Here is a 21727-nt window from a genome sequence, read left to right as displayed (position 1 = left end):
TTTATTGCTACACCAAAAATTGTCAAGGTTCATCGCAGACAAACTTATTACATACGCCAGGTTTTCAAACACTGGCTGTCTTCGACCTGGGTCTTTCAGTCCTTGGTTCGAGAATTTGCCAATCTTCTCTTGGCTCAGCCTAGTGGTGTACTGATCCCTCACCTATTGTTAACTGTCTCAAAGTATTCTTCCAACTCCACTCAAGTGCTTTCCTATTTCTGCCTACTCCTGCTGGCTCTCACCTGTGTGTCTTGCGCTAATATGCCAACGCTGTATGTTTGCACAATACACCCGGACCTATTGCCTCTGCCAATGCAGGTCTCATGGTCACAATTTAAAATCCCGGCGGGTTCACTCAGCCTTTCATCCTTCAGAGGTCAATAAAAGGAGTACTATTGAGTTGGGTAACCATAAATATCTGTTATTCAGTACCAAGATATCTTGGGTGAACGTGCACTCCTAAAACACCATAAAGTCAGATGCTGCATAAGTTAGGAACATACAGCTAATCAGAGCACAGCGCATGCAGTGATCACGCACTCTCCATGCTGGAAATCTGGAAACATTACCCACTGGCTGCATTGTGTCCCAGCAAGGTCGAAGTCCACCTATATTATCCATTAAACAATTATTTATGACTCCTAAGGCAGCAACTCACATTCCTCACCATACAAGGATCACCAGAAACATATTAGTTACAATAAAACACAGATCGATTGTAAATTGAGACAGTCCTCAGACCCTATGTCTGTAACTGATATCCTTGCCACAATGTGTAATTAAACAAACTGTTCCCGTTTTGCCAAACACCTCATCTCCTGTTTTTTCAAGGTATTTCATGCCCAAAAACATTTTGGCGAGCCACCATCGGAGCTCATTGGTACCTTGAACCCAACTGCAGGGAAAGGAGAGGGACCCTGCCCAGAGGGATTCACATTTGTGCAGCAAGGAAGGTGAGCAGACATCGCAATTGATTGGAAGTTTTGCTGAATCCATGGGGCGGAGGTTCTTCTTGAAGCAACTGTCACAGAGGGTTAGAGACTACATTAGAACCTAATTTTAAAGCATTTGGTGTATGGCAAACTAGGGAGAAGCATAAAAAGATAACCTGAGCGTCCTGCCACTGACATCTGGCATAGTACCTATTTTATATGTCCTAGCTGAGTAGTTGTAAGGTAGCCTTGGAGGCGATACCGCAAAAGTCACCTTTTTTTGATAGACAGCATGCTAGGAAAGGTGAATATTTATTGTATAGTTCTTTATGGCTCCCAGGGCGCTATGTTTGTGATAGAGCTACCCTGATTAGGCGGAGTAGGCACCTCAATCTCATATTTTTTAGTCTGAAAGGGTTTCTCAGTGCCACTGTTTTTTTTAACACCGTTGGTATCTAAAAAGAGTGACAGGTGTTGGTCGCTTGGACTGCTGGGCATGACACAGATGATATGTTCATTAAGGGAGAAGAAAACTTTGCTGCATCAAGCTCGAGAAAAACATGAACTGCTGACTATTTTAAAACAATCAAGAAGAGGGTGTAGGCTGTAAATACCGCACCTGACAGATGAATAGTATCTTTTTATAGAAATTCATATAGTGCTACGAACCAAGGAGCACTCCCCTCTAAGCTCCTCAACCAGGAACAAGTCCTATCACAGAATTCAACACAAGAGGGTTCAGCACTATTTAGACAGTAAATGAAAATTACAGACAAATGTCGAAGACGTAGATGGAATTTTCTTTGAAAAATTATTTTCTTTATTTCATATTTTCATGTGCATGACGAATCATAGCCAACGCGTTTCGTCTCCTAAACAGAGACTTCTTCAGGGCTTCAAATATCGATGTAAGTTTGTTCTCTGTACAATTCAAACTAATAGTTGAGAGTTCCAGTGTTTCAAAAACCTTCTTATATAGTGAATTTTATCAGAATAACGTGGTGGCCCGTAATTGTAATCACGTAATTTTCAAATAGTCAAACGAACTCCAGAGCGTTGGTATATTTGGATTCACCGCTCTGCAAAAAGTATTATCAGAGAGGCATGGTGGCCCGTGATTCTCAGTGACAATGGTTCCGAAATAACTTTGTAAATGATGCAGCTGATTTTGAAGATGGGGCGGGCAGCAAGGGCAGCCAATTCGGGTGTTATGATCATATTTCTTCATGTGCTGGCCGAGATGTGCTTCTGCATGTAGAATGCCCTTAAGGGGTGCCAGTGCGGCGTCTGGGAGGCTATGGAGGAGAGCGTTACCACCATCCAGATGCAAGAGCACAAGGGCTTGAACAGCAGTTCTGAAATATTTTTAGAAGAGAGCTGGTACCAGACAGTCTCTGTTTTTTGCCAATGTTCCTTGAGGTTGGTGTCCAGGAAGAATCCATGTTACTAGGCATTTGGTGAATATTGGGGTTCGAGGCAGTCATAATTCATATCACTGAGCCAGGTTTATACCGCTTCTTGTTCGTGGAAATGACAAGAAGTCTGTTCTGCTTGGGTTGAGCTTCATGTAGATGTTGGACATAAAGATTTGGACGATGGGCTGGCAGTGTTTGAGGCGTTGGATGTCTGAAACAGAGGAGACTTTCAAGTAGAGTTGTGGATGATCGGCATATAGGTGAATATTGATTCTTTCATATGCAAGAAGAGCACCACGCAGCAACTTACAGAGGTTGAAGATGACAGGAGACATATTAGAACTCGGGGCACTCAGCAGGTGATGGGGATCTTTTGGGACCTGGAAGTGCCCATATTAACAAATTGGTATTGGCTGGAAAGGCAGGAGGAGAACCAGTAATATACATCACTGGTGAATCCCATTGGAGACTCCAGGGTGCATATGAGCTGGACTATGTTGAATGCAGCTCAGAGTTCTCTCCTTCACTTGATGACAAGGCATTTGACTCCTTATTACTCTTATTTATGTTTCAGTACTTAAGCGAATGAGCATGAGAGAAGGTCTGGAGTACTGTATTTTACTTTTATGTACCCCGCCCAGTCCTGGATTCAGAAACACAAATCTTAAGAGGAACATGGCAGGAGTCCCAATGTGCGTGCCTGTCCGGTTAGCTCCTGCAATGGAGCCACTGGCAAGCATAGTCACAAGGGACCTTGAATAGCTGGGAAACGTCATTTAATTCCCTTATATGCCGATTGTGGTATACTCCAATTCAGAGGCCCCTCTCACCACATCTCCCTGATAACTAAGAACTGAACACTATTAAATGATTCTCTGGATTGACGATAAATTTGAATAAATCCCAGGTGATCCGTATCCCTCCATGCACCACAATAACGGATTTCACCCTGGTGTGGTGCGATGATGCAGTGAGATATTTGGGCACCAAACTGTGAGGCAATGTAGAGATAGTCATAGCACATCGCAAGCACTTTTGCTATCAATGGCCAAAAATCTCTGGCCAAAAAAATGCCCTTTTTACCTCAACTGTTGTACCAATTGCCAATACACTTATACCATTAACAAAGACATTTGTTACTACTCAGCGAACTGTGCTTCTGAGGTTGATATGGGCTGGCCACCAACCTAGAGTAACTGGGATACTAACTTTTCCTTATTCTAAAGGTGGCTTTGCGTACCAAATCTGAAACATTACTATTGGGTTGCTCAAGCCAAATATTCTTTCAACGGATATCACCCAGAAACCGGCCTCCCATCCTTTGGCACAGAACAATATATGACAGCACCTACTTCACAGTGTGATCCATGACTCGATCACAGTGACAGTTCAATACAATACAATGGACTTTACAGGGTATGCGAATAATACACTAACTGATATAGTAGGTGTAGAGAAGTTCTATTCCCTTGCTCTACCAGTTTCTAATAATTAGCTTTCAGCGGATATGCCGGAACCAAAAGCTCAGCAGCAGCTAATAAGTTTAAGGATCTCTAAACTGGGAGATCTCTATGTAGATGGAGTTTATACTTTTGAATCACTGTTAAAAGGGGGGGTGCATTGCCACTTGATAATTTTTCAATTGTCAGGCTTAAGCACACCTTGGGAGAATGTTTTCCACTTTTCCTACCAGAACTTGACCTGACCTTAACTCATTTGGTGATATTCCCCAATTCTTAAAGTCAATCAGACTTCAGAGTTCAATAACCAAGGCATGAAGGATGATGTGAAATGGAAGAGAAAACATCGTGGGAGGAGGTGTCAGTCACTACATGGTACAAAACGGAGAAAATGTCACTAACTCATTAGATTAGTGCACTTTAAACTTACGCACAGAGTCTATTAAACTATGGCAGGCCTTAATGTAATAGGGCTGATTGCAGACCCAACTAGTCACTAGCGTCAACACCTCGGATTATATTAACCAGAGATGAAACTGTCCACAGGTATTGGATTACTGGAATTACATTTTTAACATGCTTTCTAAGATAAATTCTGAGATGGCAACCTCTAAACCTTTGGACCTACTAGCGAACATTAAGGATATCCAAAAAGGAGTACACAGGTACACAACAACGGCTTGTCTTTTAGCCAAAGAAGAGAAGCAATTCAAAGGTGTAGAAGCCCTATACTTAAGGCGGTAGACCATCTCTCAGATTTAATACACTGTAATCAGTGCTTAATTTGTAAAATATTAAGTGCCAGGGCTCTGACCAGGAGGCCACTGCAGCTTGCACCATCCATCACCCCTGTCATCGCTGCCAAAACACCTACTAACCATCTCTCTCGCATGTAAATGCGACAGTTCAGATTATTCTAGGTCCCCAAAGCTAAAGGAATGTCTGGGGAGGCAGGTATTAGTAATTTTTGTAATGTATTTTGTTCCCTAAACAGCTCTTATACTGCTCCCCTCTAAATTACATGAGCAGCGTCACCTTGTGGCAGACTGCCTTAAGTGTGGTGTTGACAATTAGTTGTTGGTGCTTAGCACCGGAAAGCTCCGGCTCAAATTAAGCACTGCCTGGAATGAAAATGGAGACATCTAGTCTTCTATGCTGCCTCCTACATCTAGCCCCAATAATGCCTGAAGCCCACTCAGAAATTATCTCTTAGAGCTAAGTCCCTATACATAAAGGGAGGTAACGTTATTTCATCTTGGCTGTCAGGCTGAAACCTGACATATTACTGTAGACCCCTGATATTTCCAAATATCAGTGTGGCATTAATCATCTTTAACAGCCACAACACATTCGCTTATAATCAGCAAGCAACTTATGAGTGGAAAAAAAAGATGTTGCATCATAAAGGTGCACAAGGAAAATGCCACTTACCAGTATGCATCTGTTCTTGGCATGTAGAGCTGTAGATTTGTATACTAGTGCATAGATCGACATCTGGTGTTGGGCTCGGATGTTTGCAATTTGTTTTTGTCTTGGAAGAAGTTCTTTGTAGTCACGAGATAGGTGACTCCTCCTTAGGACCATAGTGCGCATGGACATAGACTCCACCCTCAGATTGTTTTTTCACCATAGAGGGTGATGGTGGAGTTTGTGAGAAACAGAAAAGATGTCCATGTGTGATGTATGTAAGTAAGATAGTACTGGAACAGATAGAGGTAGGAGGGTGGCGTATACAAATCTATCAGAGGCGGCTACTCCATAAGGGCGTGGGGGCATCGCCCCACTGATCTCTCGCAGTGTGAAAAGCAGAAACATAAAATGGTAAAACTACCATTTTATGTTTCTGCTTCTCGCACTGCTAGAAAACAGAAGTACCTGGAGTGCCGGGGGGGGGTCGCGGGGGGCGGTCCTGCTCGAGGGCAGAGGGGGGGGGGGGGAAGTGGCTTGCCCACAATTGTGGGTACTGACTGTTTGTTCGGCCCCTGGACCGAAAAAAGCAGTCATGCGCACTCCCCAGTTTTCCTCTATGTAGGCTGCTGCATGCAGCCTACATAGAGAAAATGGCCCGGCTGGGGCGCTCTCCGCTGCGCCTCATCAATCACAACGCTGTGATTGGCTTAGGGCCAGCCGCGGAAGAAGGCTGCCTGCTTCCTGTAGGAAAGCAGCAGATTTTATTTTATTTTATTTTTTAATTATTGTTGTCCCCCCCCCACCCCCTTGCAACCTGCCCCCCTCCCTCCCGCGAGCATGCAACTTATTACTACGAAACCACCACAGGGCCTCGGCTGGAGCCTGCAGCAGACAGGCCTGGCTACCGTCAAAGCTCTGGGGCGGAGGGTGTGTCGTGCACTTGGTTAATGGTTAAGCCTCAGACTGTCGCCGAGGAGGTAAAAGTATGTTCCCAGAAACAAAACTGTGTTCTGCTGTCACCCAATGCACCCTCGAGAGCTGCAATCATTTGACCATTGAAATCCAGTTCTCACTACTGGATTAACCTCGCTTCTACCCCCAACCCCTGTGGTTTTGGTGCTACAACTACTGTGATCAGAAAGGCTGCCCAGTCCAAAGCTGATTCTAAGAAAGGCTGTAAAATGATCAGTACAATTAATAATAACAACTAGGATAACTCCACAATAATCAGCGTAGCAGAGGCTGGCACCCGTGAAGAAATAAAAACGTGCTGTGTCTAAAAACTAAACCCTGGGTGCTCATTGCCAAGGTTGCAATGGTTCGGGCATGACCAGCATGCACGACTGGTCTGCGACTGTTATTTTAAAGGCTTCTTCTACGCAGGCCTCTAAAATAACACGTGCTCCTCAACGTCTCCAACTAGGGCCTGCAGGGCCCCTCGCTGGGACGCACGTCTCATTCCTCTTCCCGGGTTTGCTGCGTTCTTTCACCAGCCGCTATGCTTTCCTTCCCCTTCCATCTTTACTCCCTATTTACATTCATTCTGTCAGTAAAATAGCTCAGCGAGTTAACCGCTCGGCGCTTTGTGAGAGACCTTTGTACCCTCTGCAGTCACTTTGGGTTCAAATCTGACAAGACGAGCTCTGGCCTTCATCCATCTGAGCATGACCAGTAAAACATTAAAGGCTTGCGCATTAATGAATAAGTTACTTACCTTCGGTAACGATATAGCTGTAAGAAACATTAGTTAGTTAGATTCCTTACCTTAGAATATCCCCAGGCGTCAGGCTGGATCTGGAAAGATTTTCGTCAGCAATACCCTTGTGCGTCGCTAGGCGTCGTCTGCGGCTCCGCGTCCGTCGTCGGCGTCGTGATCGCTGGGATGACGTCGGAGTACTTAGACGCTGCCCTCGCGCGCTGCCGTCAGTTCTGTACATAGCTTTCCGCACCAGGAACGCAGAGCCATGCAAGAAACCGACACTGGTACCGTGAAACTAGGGCCCTGAAGGGGATGACCTTAACCCTAGATATCGGTTCCCAGAACGGGGAGGATGGGTGGGGCGGTAAGGAATCGAACTAACTAATGTTTCTTACAGATATATCGTTACCGAAGGTAACTAACTTGTTCATCTGAAAGAAACACGTTAGTTAGATTCCTTACCTTAGAACAGATACCCCAGCAATACCAACCCTGATGGGGGGTCTGCGAACCAAGATCACATCAGGAAGCCTTGGAGAACGGAATGGCCAAAGAAGCCGTCTCTCCGGACTTGGCTGTCCAGGCAGTAATGCTTAGCAAAAGTGTGCAGCGAGGCCCACGTAGCTGCCTGACAAATGTCCTGCAGAGGGACTCCCCATCCCAGGGCAGTAGTAGCCGCTGTGGCCCGAGTGGAATGGGCCCTCAGCCCCACAGGAGGTTCCTTCTTAGCCAAGGAATAACAGGCCTTAATGCACAAAACGACCCACCGAGAGATGGTTCGCTTGTGCACTGCCCGCCCCTTCTTAGCGCCCACGTAGCCAACAAAGAGTTGGTCGTCCACCCGGAACTGTTTCGTGCGGTCCAGATAGAAGGACAGCGCTCGTTTTGGGTCCAGACGGTGGAGCCTCTCTTCCTCTTTCGAGGGATGCGGAGGCGGAAAGAAGGTGGGCACTGTAACAGAGAGGAAAGGAGGCTTAGAAGATAGAGCCTGGAGCTCATCCGTCTAGCAGAGGTGATGGCAACCAGGAAAGCAGTCTTAAGAGTCAGAAGATGAAGAGGACAATTTTGAAGTGGCTCAAAAGGAGCACACATCAGATAGGTTAACACCAGGTTCAAATCCCACTGAGGCATTACGAAAGGGACAGGAGGAAACATATGGGTAATGCCTTTAAAGAATCGAGCAACAACAGGGGACTTGAAAAGAGAAGGCTGCTCAGGAAGCCGTAAGAAGGCAGAAACAGCTGATAGATATCCCTTGAGGGTGCCTAGAGCAGAGCCCTGCTGGGCCAGGGAAAGAAGAAAGAGGAGAACCTCAGATAGAGGGGCGGAAAGGGGATCCACAGCCTTTGCTGTGCACCATGCCAAAAATTTGTTCCACCTGCAGGCGTATACCGTTTTAGTGGAGGGATGCCTGGCTGCCAGAATGACATCACAGACTTCAGGAGGCAAGTCAAATGGAATCAACTGCCGCCTCTCAATCTCCACGCATGGAGGTGGAGGCTGGACAGGTTCGGGTGGAGGACTGTCCCCTGCTGCTGCGACAGAAGGTCGTCCTGAAGAGGCAGTCGAATCGGGGGATCGATTGATAGACTGAGTAGCTCGGGATACCAGTATGTTCGTGCCCAATCCGGAGCCACAAGGATGACTTGGGCCCGGTCGCACCTGATCTTCTACAGTACTCTGGGCAGAAGTGGTATAGGCGGAAAGGCGTACAACAGACCGCAACTCCACTTGCGACGAAAAGCGTCTCCGAGCGAGTGCCACCTTGGAAATTCCAACGCGCAGAACTGATGACATTGCGTGTTCTCTTCGGTGGCGAATAGATCTAACCAAGGCTCTCCCCACTGCCGAAAGAGGCCTTGCGCCACGTCCGAGTTCAGACGCCATTCGTGATCCATCATGCACCGGCGGCTGAGTTCATCTGCCCTGGCGTTCAGAGAGCCCGCCAGGTGTTGAACCACCAGAGTGATGCCCTGATGTTCCAGCCATGTCCAGAGGCTCAGAGTCTCCTGACAAAGGGTCCACGACCCCACCCCGCCCTGTTTGTTGCAATACCACATGGCGGTGTTACTGTCCGTGAACACCTGCACTACACTTCCCCGAACAGAGGGAAGGAATGCTTTCAGTGCAAGCCGGATCGCCCGCAGCTCCAATAGGTTGATATGGAGCCGGGACTCCGCCGGAGACCAGAGGACTCTGATCTCCGCCTCTCCCATGTGCCCCCCCCATCCCAGGAGGGACGCATCCGTCACCACTACGTGCTCCGGTTGGGGTAGGGAGAGGGATCTGCCACTGACCCAATCGCGGTCCGTGAGCCACCACTGCAACAGTCTTGCAGTGCCCTCTGAGATCAGGACGTGGTCGGACAGGTTGCCCTGATGCTGAGCCCACTGGGACTTCAGGTCCCACTGCAGAGCCCGCATCCGCCACCTGGCGTGATATACCAGCAGGATGCAGGAGGCCATCAGACCCAGCAGCCGCAGCACCACCTGACCGAAACACGGGATTAAAGGCTGAAAGATCGGAATCAGAGCCTGAGTATCCCGAACCCGCTGTTCCGGAGGATAGACCCGGAACTGCGCCGAGTCCAGAACCGCTCCGATGAAAAGGAGCTTCTGGGAGGGACTCAGATGCGACTTCGGCTTATTGATGGAGAACCCCAGCAAATGCAGGAGGTCGGCTGTAGTCTGGAGGTGGGAGACAACTGTCTGGGGCGAGCCCGCCTTCAACAGCCAGTCGTCGAGATAGGGGAAGACTGGAACCCCTAATCTGCGCAGATGAGCTGCGACCACCGCCATCACTTTCGTGAACACCCGAGGGGCACTGGTGAGGCCGAAGGGGAGCACGGTAAATTGAAAGTGCTCGTGGCCTACCGTGAACCGCAGGTAACGCCGGTGGGCCGGCAGGACATGGATGTGAAAATATGCGTCCTGCAAGTCCAACACTACCATCCAGTCTCCAGGGTCTAGGGTAGCCAGAACCTGAGCTAAGGAGAGCATCTTGAACTTCTCCTGAGGTCCAAGATAGGGCGTAGGCCCCCTTTACCCTTCTTGGGAACCAGAAAGTAGTGGGAATAACAACCCCGACCTACTTCTGGGCCAGGAACGCGCTCGATGGCCCCTTTGGCCAAGAGGGCTGTAACTTCCTCCTGTAGAAGTTGCAAGTGATCCCCCGACATGCGGTGGTACTGCGGTGGCATGGCTGGAGGGGTCACCTCGAAGGGGAGGGAGTAGCCCCTTCGGACGATTTGCAGCACCCTCCTGTCCGATGTGATGGTATGCCAGTGGAGCTGGTGATGGCGAACTCTGCCTCCCACTGGCGTGAAATAGGCCTGAAAGCTCAGACTAGGAAGGCTTTGAGGCAGATGCTGCTGGGGCAGATGTGGCTGGCCGTCTCTTTCCCCCTGCTCCGCCTCGGCGGAATCCACATCCGCGACCGCGTTAAGGCTGGTTCTGCGGCCTGTGGCTAGACGGACGTGTGGGGGCGCCCCTTCCTTGGCCACGAAAGGGGCGAAAAGCGGAAGTTTGCAGGCGCTTGGCTGAGAGGCCCAAGGACTTGGCCGTAGCCCTGGAGTCCCTAGAGCGCTCCAGCACACTATCCGCTTTGTTGCCAAAAAGGTGACAACCATCGAAGGGCATGTCCATGAGGGTGCTCTAGACATCCCCGGAGAAATTGGTGGACCTCAGCCAGGCGTGGCGACGAATTGCCACCGTGGTCGCAATTGCCCTACCTAGTGAGTCCGTTGTGTCAAGCCCACATCGTATCGAGTACCGTGCTGCATCCCGCCCCTCAGCAAGAGCCTGAGCGAGCCGTGTCCAGGCCTCCTCCGGACACTGGGGAAGCACGTCCACCACCATATCCCACAAGGAGTGGGTGTAATGGTCCAAAAGGCACGTGGTGTTGATAGACCGCAACCCCAAACTAAGGGAGGAAAACAGTTTCTTCCCAAACTGTTCCAACCTTTTGGATTCCCGATCCAGAGGAGCGGACGAAAGGCTGTCTGGGAGGTAGAGGCCTGGATAACCAGGCTCTCAGGGGTGGGGTGCACCGACAGAAAGCTGGGGTCGCCCGGTGCGGGGCGTTGGCGCCGGGCCACGTTCCGGTCCACAAGAGTGACTGTGGAGGGCTTGGACCAGGTGCCCATCAGAATGTCAGTCAGTGCTTCATTGAACTGCAGCAGAGGCTCCGAGGAGCTTACTGGCGGTTGAAGCACTTCAGTGAGGAGGTTAGTCCTCACGGCCACTGCAGGGAGCTCCAGATGAAGGGCTTCGGCAGCCTTGCGCAGCACCACAGAATAGGTAGCACCCTCCTCCGTAGCCACGGAGGTAGGAGAGATGAAGCCAGTGTCAGGGGAGGTGTCGAGACCACTGGCATCCCCCAGCTCTTCTGCCCAGTCCTGATTAAACTGGCACTGCTGTGCCAGAGGGTGCTCAGACCCCTTCCAGTCGTCTCCGTCATCCGACTCCTGGTAGACAGGCTGAAAGGTCGGAGCCGGGCGGTAGATGAATTGCTCATCCATCTGCCCCGGACCGGGGCTGAACCTGGGGACGACGTCGTCCGAACACGGCGCCGGGGGCGGCACCGAAAGGGCCCGCGCCGGGGTCATAAGGTCAACCGGCGTCGATGGGGATCCAGGCCTGGATCCCATGGGGGCCTGCGGCGTAGGGACCGAAGTCGACGACGGCACTGGGGCCGCCGGCTCGCTAGGCCTCCCAGTCGGACCTGCGGGGCCCGAAGGCGCGCCGGCAGACCTCGACGACGAAGCGAGACTCCTCATGGCCACGAGGAAGTCTCGGATCTCGCTCGGAGTCGCATTAGGCCCAGGGACCGGAGGGTATGGAGCCGCTCAGGTGGTGCCACCCGAACCCTCTGCTGAGTCGCGCGACTGGTGAGGGGAGTCGGAAGAGCGATGTCGCCTCTTCGACTTCTTACTCTGCCTCGACTTACCAGAATGTGAGGACTTCGACCCCAACGAGAGGTGATGGCTGCAGCTCCGCAACCGGTCCCTCGACCTCCTCCTCGACCGGGACCTTGAGCCGACTGCCGGATCTCAAGCAGCTTGCGGGACCGCTCTTGCCTAGCCTTCGAGGTCAAGGCCCGGCAGTCAAGGCACTACTCGGCAGTCAAGGCACTACTCGGCATCATGGTCGGCCCCAAGGCAGTAGAGACACCGGCGGTGGTGATCTGTGACCGACATTAGGCGGTGACAGGCGTCGCACGGCTTGAACCCGGGCATCCCTACCGGCACCAGGAGTCGAGGTCGACTCGAAAGAGGAACAAAAAAAGTTCAAAAAGTTTAGTCAAAAAGTGACTAAAGGGTATGCTCTTCCCGGATCTGCGCTTACTGGTGCGGAAAAAAGAAGAACGAGGGCGGCGTCTAAGTACTACGACGACGTCATCCCGGCAATCATGACACCGACGACAGATGCAGAGCCGCAGATGACGCCTAGCGTCGCGCAAGGGTATTGATGACTAAAATCTTTCCGTATCCAGCCGGACGCCTCGGGATATTCTAAGGTAAGGAATCTATCGGACGTGTTTCTTTCAGATATCTTCTATTATTACAACATGAAGAACTACGCGAACACAAAGTATTAATATTTTTCATTCCATTATCTCCTCTGGACCCTCATTCCTCCTTTCTTCTTCTCCTCAGTTGCCACCGTCATCTCCATTCTTCCCTGCTTGCCACCTCCCCTGAATCATTAATTTTTGTCTACTTTTTACAACTTTGTTCACTTCTTTAATTTCCTTTGGCTTCTGAGCCACACTAATCTGCTTCATTGTCTACCCTTTCTTCTTTCCATCCCTCATCACTTATTCTTGCTATTGATCGTTTTTAATGTAGCTCATTTCTTATGGCCCCTTTGCTTCTTTCCTTCGCCTCTTCTTCTCTTTTACGTAGTTATTTTTTAATTCTCCTTATTTTCTTCCCCCCTCTTCACTTTCCTCTCCCACTACCACCTTATTTCCTCTTTCGCTCCCACCCAACTCCCCCACCACCACCGCAGTCCATCTCGCTTTCCTTTCTTCGTCCTTTTCTACAGAAGGGTTCCGGAGACTTTCCATCTGTACTCAGTGAGGCGCGCGCTCCGCTCTCCTTTCCCCATCTCTTCCCCTCACCGGTTTTCCTCCTTGGTGTGCTTGCTTCCGTTATCTGGAGGTAATTACCTGGCATTCCGAGAGCCTCACTGGCTGATACTCCTGGTCTGCTGCATGCTTTGAACATTTTATTGTGCCGGGTAAGATCATTTACACATACTCCAAATGGTTGGCATCGCTGCCCCTGTACCCATCAGTGCAAGGAGGAGTTACACACTTATTCTAGTGGAGAGTGGAGCGATGCCATGCTCTCATGCCAACTTCCAGACAACTCTAGAAAGTTCTAGAATTACCCTGTGAGAGGTGAGTGTTGAGCGGGTTTGATGCTAGTGGCCTGTTTGCTAGTCTGTCTAAATTGTTCCAGTTCACAGAGGTTTGGTATTGTTAGCTGGAATCAACCCGATGGTTGACAGGACTCTAATCAGCGCGCTCATAAGACATGATTACTGTGCCATATTTACACGCCGTAGTGTGCTGGAACAATTGTCAGGGTGCGGGTGCTGCCATCAATGTTGCGTAACTAAAATCATAGGGAATGTAAAAAATCAAAAGGTAGCACAAAAATCAAAAGGTAGCACAAAGCACCTGTGTCACAAATGAGTTACATTTGTTCAGGAATGTGGTAAGGGTGTAGTATGTAACTGGTGGTGATGCATTTTTTGGGCACACCGTCTCAATTATATTACTAAAGTATGGTGTAGTAGCCCACGGTCATTCACAGATAGCACATTTCCATTGAATTGGCACCTACATTTTCACAATCATGCACTTCTGATATTATAAAGCAACAATTTGCCCACTCTTTTTAAAAACAAAAAAAAGAACTTCCCCAAACCTGCATTATGATAGGCTCCGATCACTTCGCTTGCGACATAACACTTAACAGCTTCTACGCCTCGCCACTTTCAAATGTCACAAGCCGCCACTGCTGCAGCTCTACATGCCAAGAACAGATGCATACTGGTAAGTAGTATTTTCCGTTCGAGGCATATGAGCTGTAGATCGTATACTTGTGCATAGACTATACAGCAGTTACCTCCCTAGCAGTGGCTACCTGTATCTGTTGCAGTGGTTTGAAAAAGTGTTCTTAATACAGCCTGTCCCAAACTAGCTTGTTGTTTAGCTTGCATATCTACACAATAGTGTTTTGTGAAAATGTGTGGTGTAGCCCAAGTTGCTGCTTTGCATATGTCATCTAGGGAAATGTTTCCTAAAAATGCCATAGAAGCCCCTAGTTTGCGTGTAGAACGTGCTCTAGGGGCAATGGTTAATGTGCGTTTTGCTTTTTAGTAGCATATCTGAATGCATTTAACAATCCACCTGGCAATTCCAGCTTTTGATATAGGATTGCCTTTATGTGGTGGTGAGAAAGATACAAAAAGTTGTTTAGTTTTCCTAAATGTTTTTGTCCTTTCAATGTAGTAAAGGATGGCTCTTTTGACGTCAAGTGTATGAAGAGCCCGTTCTGCTACTAAGTCTGGTTGAGGGGAAAAGACTGGCAGCTCAACAGACTGGTTAAGGTGGAAAGTAGAAACTACTTTTGGTAAGAATTTAGGGTTTGTCCTAAGAACCACTTTATTGTGATGTATTTGCAAAAATGGTTCTTGTAAGGTCAATGCCTGGAGTTCACTAACTCTCCTGAGAGATGGGATTGCAATAAGAAAGGCTACTTTCCATGTGAGAAATTATAACTCACATTTATGCAAAGGTTCAAATGGGGGACCCGTGAGCCTGGAAAGGACAATGTTGAGGTTCCACTGAGGAGAATGTGGAACTCTGGGAGGAATTATCCTTTTAAGGCCTTCCATGAATGCTTTGATGGCAGCTACCCTAAAAAGTGACAAACGTGTTGTCTGTTTTGTAGGTAAGCGGCTATGGCGGCAAGATGTAATCGTATAGATGTATATGCTAGATTACATTTTTGTAGATGCAAGAGATAACAAATAATGTTTTGGATTGAGGCATCTAGTGGATTGAATACGTTATTACAGTAAATAACTAACCTTTTCCATTTAGCCGCATAGCATGCTCTAGGACGTCTAGCTTCTTTAATGTATTCATGCAGTCTGGCGGGAGGTTGAGGTAACCGAACTCTAAGATTTCAGGAGCCAGATCGCTAGGTTCAGTTGAGCTGGATATGGATGCCTTATTTCTCCCTGGTTCTGTGGGAGGATCTTCGGAGAAAGGTGTAGCTTGTGATGTGGAACTACTGAGAGTCCCAACAGGGTTGTGAACCATGGTTGTCGTGCCCATGTGGGAGCAACCAGGATCATTGTGAGAGACTGTTTGAGCTTGCGCACCAGTAAGGGAATGAGCGGGAGAGGCTGAAAAGCGTACGCAAATCTACCTGATCAATTAATCTAGATCTCATTGCCTTTGGCCAATGGGTGTGTATAACTGGAGGCGAAGCTTGGGCATTTTGCGTTTAAATGCGTGGCTAACAAGTCTATGTCTGGTTGGCCCCACATCTGAAAAAACAGATGAAGTTCCCATTCGTGGATCTGCTGTGTCTGACGACTGAGCAGATCCGCAATCGGATTGTGTTCTCCTGGAGGATGTTCTGCTAGGAGGTATATTTTTTGAGGAATGGCCCATCTCCATATGCTTTGCGCTAGGCGTAAAAGCTGTAGAGTGTGTGTTCCCCCCTGTTTTTGTATATAATACATTGCTGTCATATTGTCAGTCTGCAAGAGGACAGCTTTGCGTAGGAGGTGTACTTGGAATGATTTTAGAGCAAGAAAAATTGCCAGTAATCCGAGGTGATTGATGTGGAGCTGTTTTTGCTGATGGGTCCACATACCCTGAATGGTGTGGTTTAGGAGATGAGCTCCCAAGTCGGTGAGCGATGCGTCTGTAGTAAGCACTATCTGTGGAACCGGGTCTAGGAAAGGCCGCCCTTTGGAAAAGGTTTTGTGTGTTCCACCACTGCAGAGAGCGATGTGTGCGGCTGTCTACCAACACCAGATCTGTAAGCTGACCTTGAGCCTGGTTCCACTGACGTGCTAGACACTCCTGTAAGGGACGCATTTGGAATCTTGCATGAGGTACTATTAAAATGCAAGAGGTTATAATTCCTATTAGTTGCATAAACACTTGAGCTGGTAGTGAGTGTTGAGGTTGAAACCTTGTTATGAGAGTTTGCATGGTTGCTATCCTGACTGGATTGAGGTATGCAAGGGCTTTGGAAGCATCTATTGTGGCGCCCAGATACTGTTGGGTGTTAGACGGTTGAAGATTTGACTTGGTGAGGTTTATTGTGAATCCCAAGTCGTGCAGCAGCTGGATTGTTTTGTGTGTGTGGTGCACACATTCTCTGCGTGACTTGGCTTTTATAAGCCAGTCGTCGCGGTAAGGAAAGACATGAATGTGTTGTCTTCGCAAGTGAGCTGCTACGACTGCGAGACATTTTGTGAAGACCCTGGGTGCTGTAGTTACCCCGAAGGGGAGATCTTTGAATTGGTAGTGCTGATCGTCTACTATAAACTGTAGATATTTCTTGTGAGCAGCGTGAATAGGAATGTGGAAGTAGGCGTCCTTGAGATGTAAGGTGGCATGGAAATCGCCTTGTTGGAGTAATGGGAGGACCTGTTGGAGAGTGACCATGTGAAAGTGGTTGGATTGTATGTACAGGTTTAACAGTCTGAGGTCTAATATTGGCCTGAGAGTACCGTCCTTTTTACGAATGAGAAAGTAAAGGGAGTACACCCCTGTACCTTGATGGTGTATGGGAACCAGTTCTATTGTGTACTTTTGCAAGAAAGAGAGAGAGAGAGAGTGAACCTCTTGTTTGAGAAGCGGGAGATGTTCAGTGGACATGGGACGCTGTCTGGGTGGTGTGTGGAGGTGAGTTCCAGGCAGTAACCGTACTGGATAATTTGCCTCACTCACCTGTCTGTGGTGATGGAATTCCAGACAGGTAGGAACTGTGATAGTCTTCCCCCAACTGGAGTGGAATGTTCGGGGGGGGAAGTGGTAGGAAGTCACTGTTTTGTGGTAGGGAAGGAGCAGGTGTTATTACCGCAGCCTCTTCCCATGGTGTTATTGCCTCTGTACCCCCCTCTAAAGTATCCATTGCTAGAGGAAGATTGAGTGGGGCTTTTGTATGACGAAGAGTTGTCTGTGCCAATGGTTTTTGAGGCACCCCTATAAAAGGAGCGACGAAAGGCGCCTCTAGTTGTTGGTGACTGTAGGGCCCCCATAGATTTTGCGGTCTCAGTGTCTTTCTTCATCTTTTCCAAAGATGTGTCTACAGCAGGCCCAAATAGGTGTTCTTGATCAAAAGGCTGATTACGAATTTGAGATTGGACTTCCTGTTTAAAACCAGATATGCGCAGCCCCATGGGTGCCTGTGCAGTAAAAGACTTGTATTAATGGATCGGGATGCTGTGTCCACTGCATCAAGAGCACATTTAATTGAAGTGTTAGTAATGAGCTTTCCCTCTTGTATAAGGCCGTTAGCTTTTGCCTTATATTGCTCTGGAAGATGTTGCATTAATGTTTCCAGTTCATCGTAATGTGCCCTATCATACCTGGCTAGTAAAGCTTGGGCGTTAGCTATGTGTCAGTAATTTGCCGCCTGTGATGCAACTCGTTTACCAGATGCGTCCAGTTCTTTAGATTCTTTATCTGGCAGAGGGGCATCACCGGTTGTCTGGGAGTTTGCCTGTTTACGGGCATTTGAAAACACTAGAGAATCTAGAGGGAGCTTTTATCAACCCTGGGGTTGAGAACCCTGCCCTGACTGGGTCTTAAAATATATCAGGGGCATGTGTAATCATGCCCATGAGCATGGGTAAAGTACCTGTTGCCCTTTGTGTCCATGTAAAAGTCTCTAGCAGAAAATCGTCGCCGGAAGGGGGCGAGTGTAATTCTACCCCTGCTCTGTCTAGGAGTTGTGCAAAACCTATGTTGTCATCTGGAGGGGATGGCTTAGATGGATATGAGTCTGGCTCAGGTATATCTGGGGCCTCCTCATAATACACCCAGGGGTCAGATGGTGGAATACTGTTGGTGTCATAATGGTCATCATCCCCTTGTCGGTCTCCCTCCCCATCCCCCAAGTCATCCTCATCATCCTGTGGTGGAGGTAAAGCAGGGGGTAGTGGAGAGTGTGCTGGAGAAAGTGGCACAGTTGGAAGTGCTGGAGGGGGAAAGGAGGGTCTAAGAGGTGAAGTTGCCATATCCTTTCTCTTTAAAGGCAGCTCAGATACTTCTGAGGTGTCCAGTTTTCTTTTCCTAGGTGGCAATGCTGTCACCTGACCTGTAACAGGGTCAATATGTAGAGTTTTTTGTTTCGGACCCGGTGGATCTGGGTGAAACAGTTCTTCGGAGCCCTTATCTTACTTCGGCACCGAGGATTTTATTTCCGAGAGGTGCTTTGACTGAGTGTCTGTAACTTTGGGAGGGGTCTTGGTCTCCTTACACTTCGGTGGAGTTTGAGTCCGAAATCATCTTCGGTTCCGAAGTTTAATGGGATTTCTTCGGGTCGGGGTGCTTGTTCTTGGCGTGTTTCGGTGCCAAAAGGCTCGACGTCGAAGCCTTTGGTGCCGACGTGTCGGGGCGTGGCACTGCCTCTATTTTGGACCTTTGTTTTGGTGCCGGGATGGTTTGTTGGTACCTGTACGCAGCTCTGAGTCGCCGGAAGGCTTTACTTTGGGCTTTGGAGCCGAGGGCAAGGCATCGGAAGCATTATCCCGGTGTGAACCTGAACCTGAAGGTGAAGGTGTTACCGGAGTCTTATGTTGAGTTTTAGTTCGGGCAGGGTGGTCAAGATCAGTACTCACGGTCCGTTGCCCTGGAGTAATAGTTTGATCCTCGGCATCTGAGTCGTCTTCTTCAGAGACGCGGATGACCTCATCTTCCGGTTGCTGTTGTTGTGGAGCCTCAGGACCTGCATCGAAGATGTAATCCGGCGCCGAAGCTGTTGGTCGAGACATTACGTGGCGTCAAGCTCGGCGATCCCGTATAGTCTTTTTCGATCGGAAGGAGGCACAGGCCTCGCCGTCTTTGTCTTCGTGTTCTGGAGAGAGGCAAAGGTTACAGACCTCGTGGAGATCAGTGTGTGGGAATTTAGCACCACACAGGGGGCCTTTTTTTAAATGGAGTTCTTTCCATTGACTGCAGGGCCCGATGGCGCAGACTGGCCCAACGGCCCACGTGAACGACAAGAATCGAAGTTGTGATGAATACTTTGGATGCGCGTTGAAAGGTAACGCGATCAAAACAATACCGTTGAGCAGTGAGGGATTGTGCGTCGAAGGGGGATCGAGTACGACACCGGCCCGGAGCGCAGCAATTTACATCCGAACCCGATGGCGGAAAAAAACAATCCGAGGGTGGAGTCAATGCCCATGCTCACTATGGTCCTAAGGAGGAGTCACCTATCTTGTGACTACAATGAACTTCTTCCAAGACAAAAACAAAGTGCAAACATCCAAGCCGAACACCATATGGCGATCTATGCACAAGTATACGATCTGGAGCTAATATGCCTCGAACACACTATTTTCCCTTTGTTCTAATACTGCATTTGTGGCTGGGCTATACTGAAATAAGTTATTATTGCTTTGACCGCTGCCACACATCTATGGCTAGAAATATTTACTATGTAATGTGTGCTTCTCGTTTTCCTTTTTTAGCCCTTTATTATGGCATATGTAACTGCAATTCTCTAAAGCATGGTTTTTATTATGTACAGAATGTGAAATATGTTGACCTAAGTTTGTGTTGTAATTGTAACCGATAAGAGACAAATCAAATATGAAAATAAAAAGTAAACCATTTTGCTGTATCCGGAGTATAATATGAAACCCAGACCCAGTCACCTCAATTTTCATTTAAAAATCAGCATGTTTGTCTAAAACACTAAAATTATTTTTTTGATGGAAACTGGTATCAACGTATCACATTCAGGTTCTTCATACAAATTTTTTGTTGTTTAGAAAACAAAGTTTCCTAGGTTTATCAGAGTACCACAGTATTTGGGCAGCAAAATACAGCATACTATTTATTTAAATTTAAAAATGGAGGGTTACATTTAAATCTAGAAGCATTCAGATGATAGGAATACTGTTTTAAATTTGCAGCAGAAACCTTTCCCAGCTCATGGATAACCATTCATCAATACAGATGACCATGATGATAAAAGTGAGTTTCCCGCACACTGCAAAGCCAAGTGTACTGTAAAGCTTACCTGGATCTTGTGTCTGATTTTGCTTTGGCAAATCTGACAAAGGGGCACGAGTCATGCCTCTGTTGGAGTAAGAAGAAGCTTGAGATATATCTTGCTGGCTTTCCCATCGACCCTGAAGGAGCAGAAAAAAAGCCAACAACTTTAGAAGTTCTGGATTAGAGCTCACACCAAATAACTGCTTATGTGTATAACAGTGTTATGAAAAGCCACTGGCGGCAGCTGGCAAGATCAAAACCAGATTCCCAAATATGGTAAACCATAATAAAAGACAGTGCATTGCCACTTCTCAAAATATCAACAACGATGCTTCAGTAGCTTTGCTGAAAAGAACTGCTTGTTGCAATGGCGCATAGTGGCAAATTCACTTTTTCCTTGCCCACCACAAATTTATGTAGTTTCTAGTCCCTAATTCCTACTGTCTTTTTTAAAACCGTTAAGCAAAATGCATGGTTTATATTTGACTAAGTGACAAAATACTACATTCCAAGCTGTCAACATTAAAATCGGACTTACTAACGCAACTGCTTTGTGTGCCTAAGGACATATATACAGTGTGTGCATCTCTTGTATATTAAAATTCCATGAAAGAGTAGGTTGGGTCTATGTTAAGTACACAGCCGTTGCAAAAGATGGGTGTAAATGGTATTGAATAGTTTCCTGATCGCAAGAGGTCAACTGGAATCTCGGAAGTACAACTCCTAAAAGGAAGAAGGCAAGTACCAAGTGCAGTAAGGGTAAACAAGGCCTGGGAGAAGCTCTCCTGAGCTAGGTGTCCCAGAGTAATCAGACCAACTCAATTGTACATCAAGATCCTTGGTCGTACAACATGAGTAGGGACTTTAGATCAAATATTTTCAAACTGAAATCATATCTGGAAGGAGGACAGAAAATGCCAGCGCACAGCATCATTTCCTTACGATTTGTTAGCAGTCTAGTTTGTGGCTAGGCCTTTGTAGTGGGGTACAGAAGAGTGCATCAAGGCACAGCAAGATGATAAAGTTAGTTATCCTTCTGATTGATATGTTTCTTAGAAATTTTCTTGAACTCTAAAAATTGCATACTTTATTGGTGGCGGTACTAGATCCACAGCTACAGGAAATGTAACTGCACCAAGCCAGCACATGAACTACGCAGGTGCACAAATACAAGATGCCAGCACAAAACACATTCAAATAGCAAAATACGTGATCATTATCAATTTATATTTAGGGTATTAACATTGCCAATTTTTCAGGGGATTAAGAGTGATTAGCTAGGCCAATTACTTGCCTGATAGGAAAATCTAAATTTTATGCATTTGGAATAATAAATACTGATGTTTTAAAAGTATTATAGTAATACAGCCTGGAGCACTGATCTGTCAACAGCAACCACGCTATGTCTCTGTGTCTCTCTGCCACGTCTCCCATTAAAGTTAGGATTAGTGCTCTAACACTAAATGCTAGTGGAATATACCACCATCCCACACCTTATCCACAAAGTAAGACAAAATGCAGGAATCAATCAATTGTGAAAAA

General features: G+C 47.6%; 1 protein-coding gene across 1 annotated transcript in view; it reads right to left on the bottom strand.

Moving 5' to 3' along the window:
- The window catches only part of KIF13B (kinesin family member 13B), a 712974-nt gene that overhangs the window by 70890 nt on the left and 620357 nt on the right, over nt 1–21727 (bottom strand). Inside the window, exon 36 of the mRNA XM_085613040.1 lies at nt 20211–20322. Coding sequence (XP_085469166.1) covers nt 20211–20322 — 112 coding nt within the window. The remainder of the gene's footprint in view (nt 1–20210; nt 20323–21727) is intronic.

The sequence above is a fragment of the Triturus cristatus genome, chromosome 6 (genome assembly GCF_964204655.1).
Source record: "Triturus cristatus chromosome 6, aTriCri1.1, whole genome shotgun sequence".
NCBI lineage: Eukaryota > Metazoa > Chordata > Amphibia > Caudata > Salamandridae > Triturus > Triturus cristatus.
The sequence above is the reverse complement of the archived record's forward strand: the minus strand, read 5'-3'. Positions and strand labels throughout refer to the sequence as shown.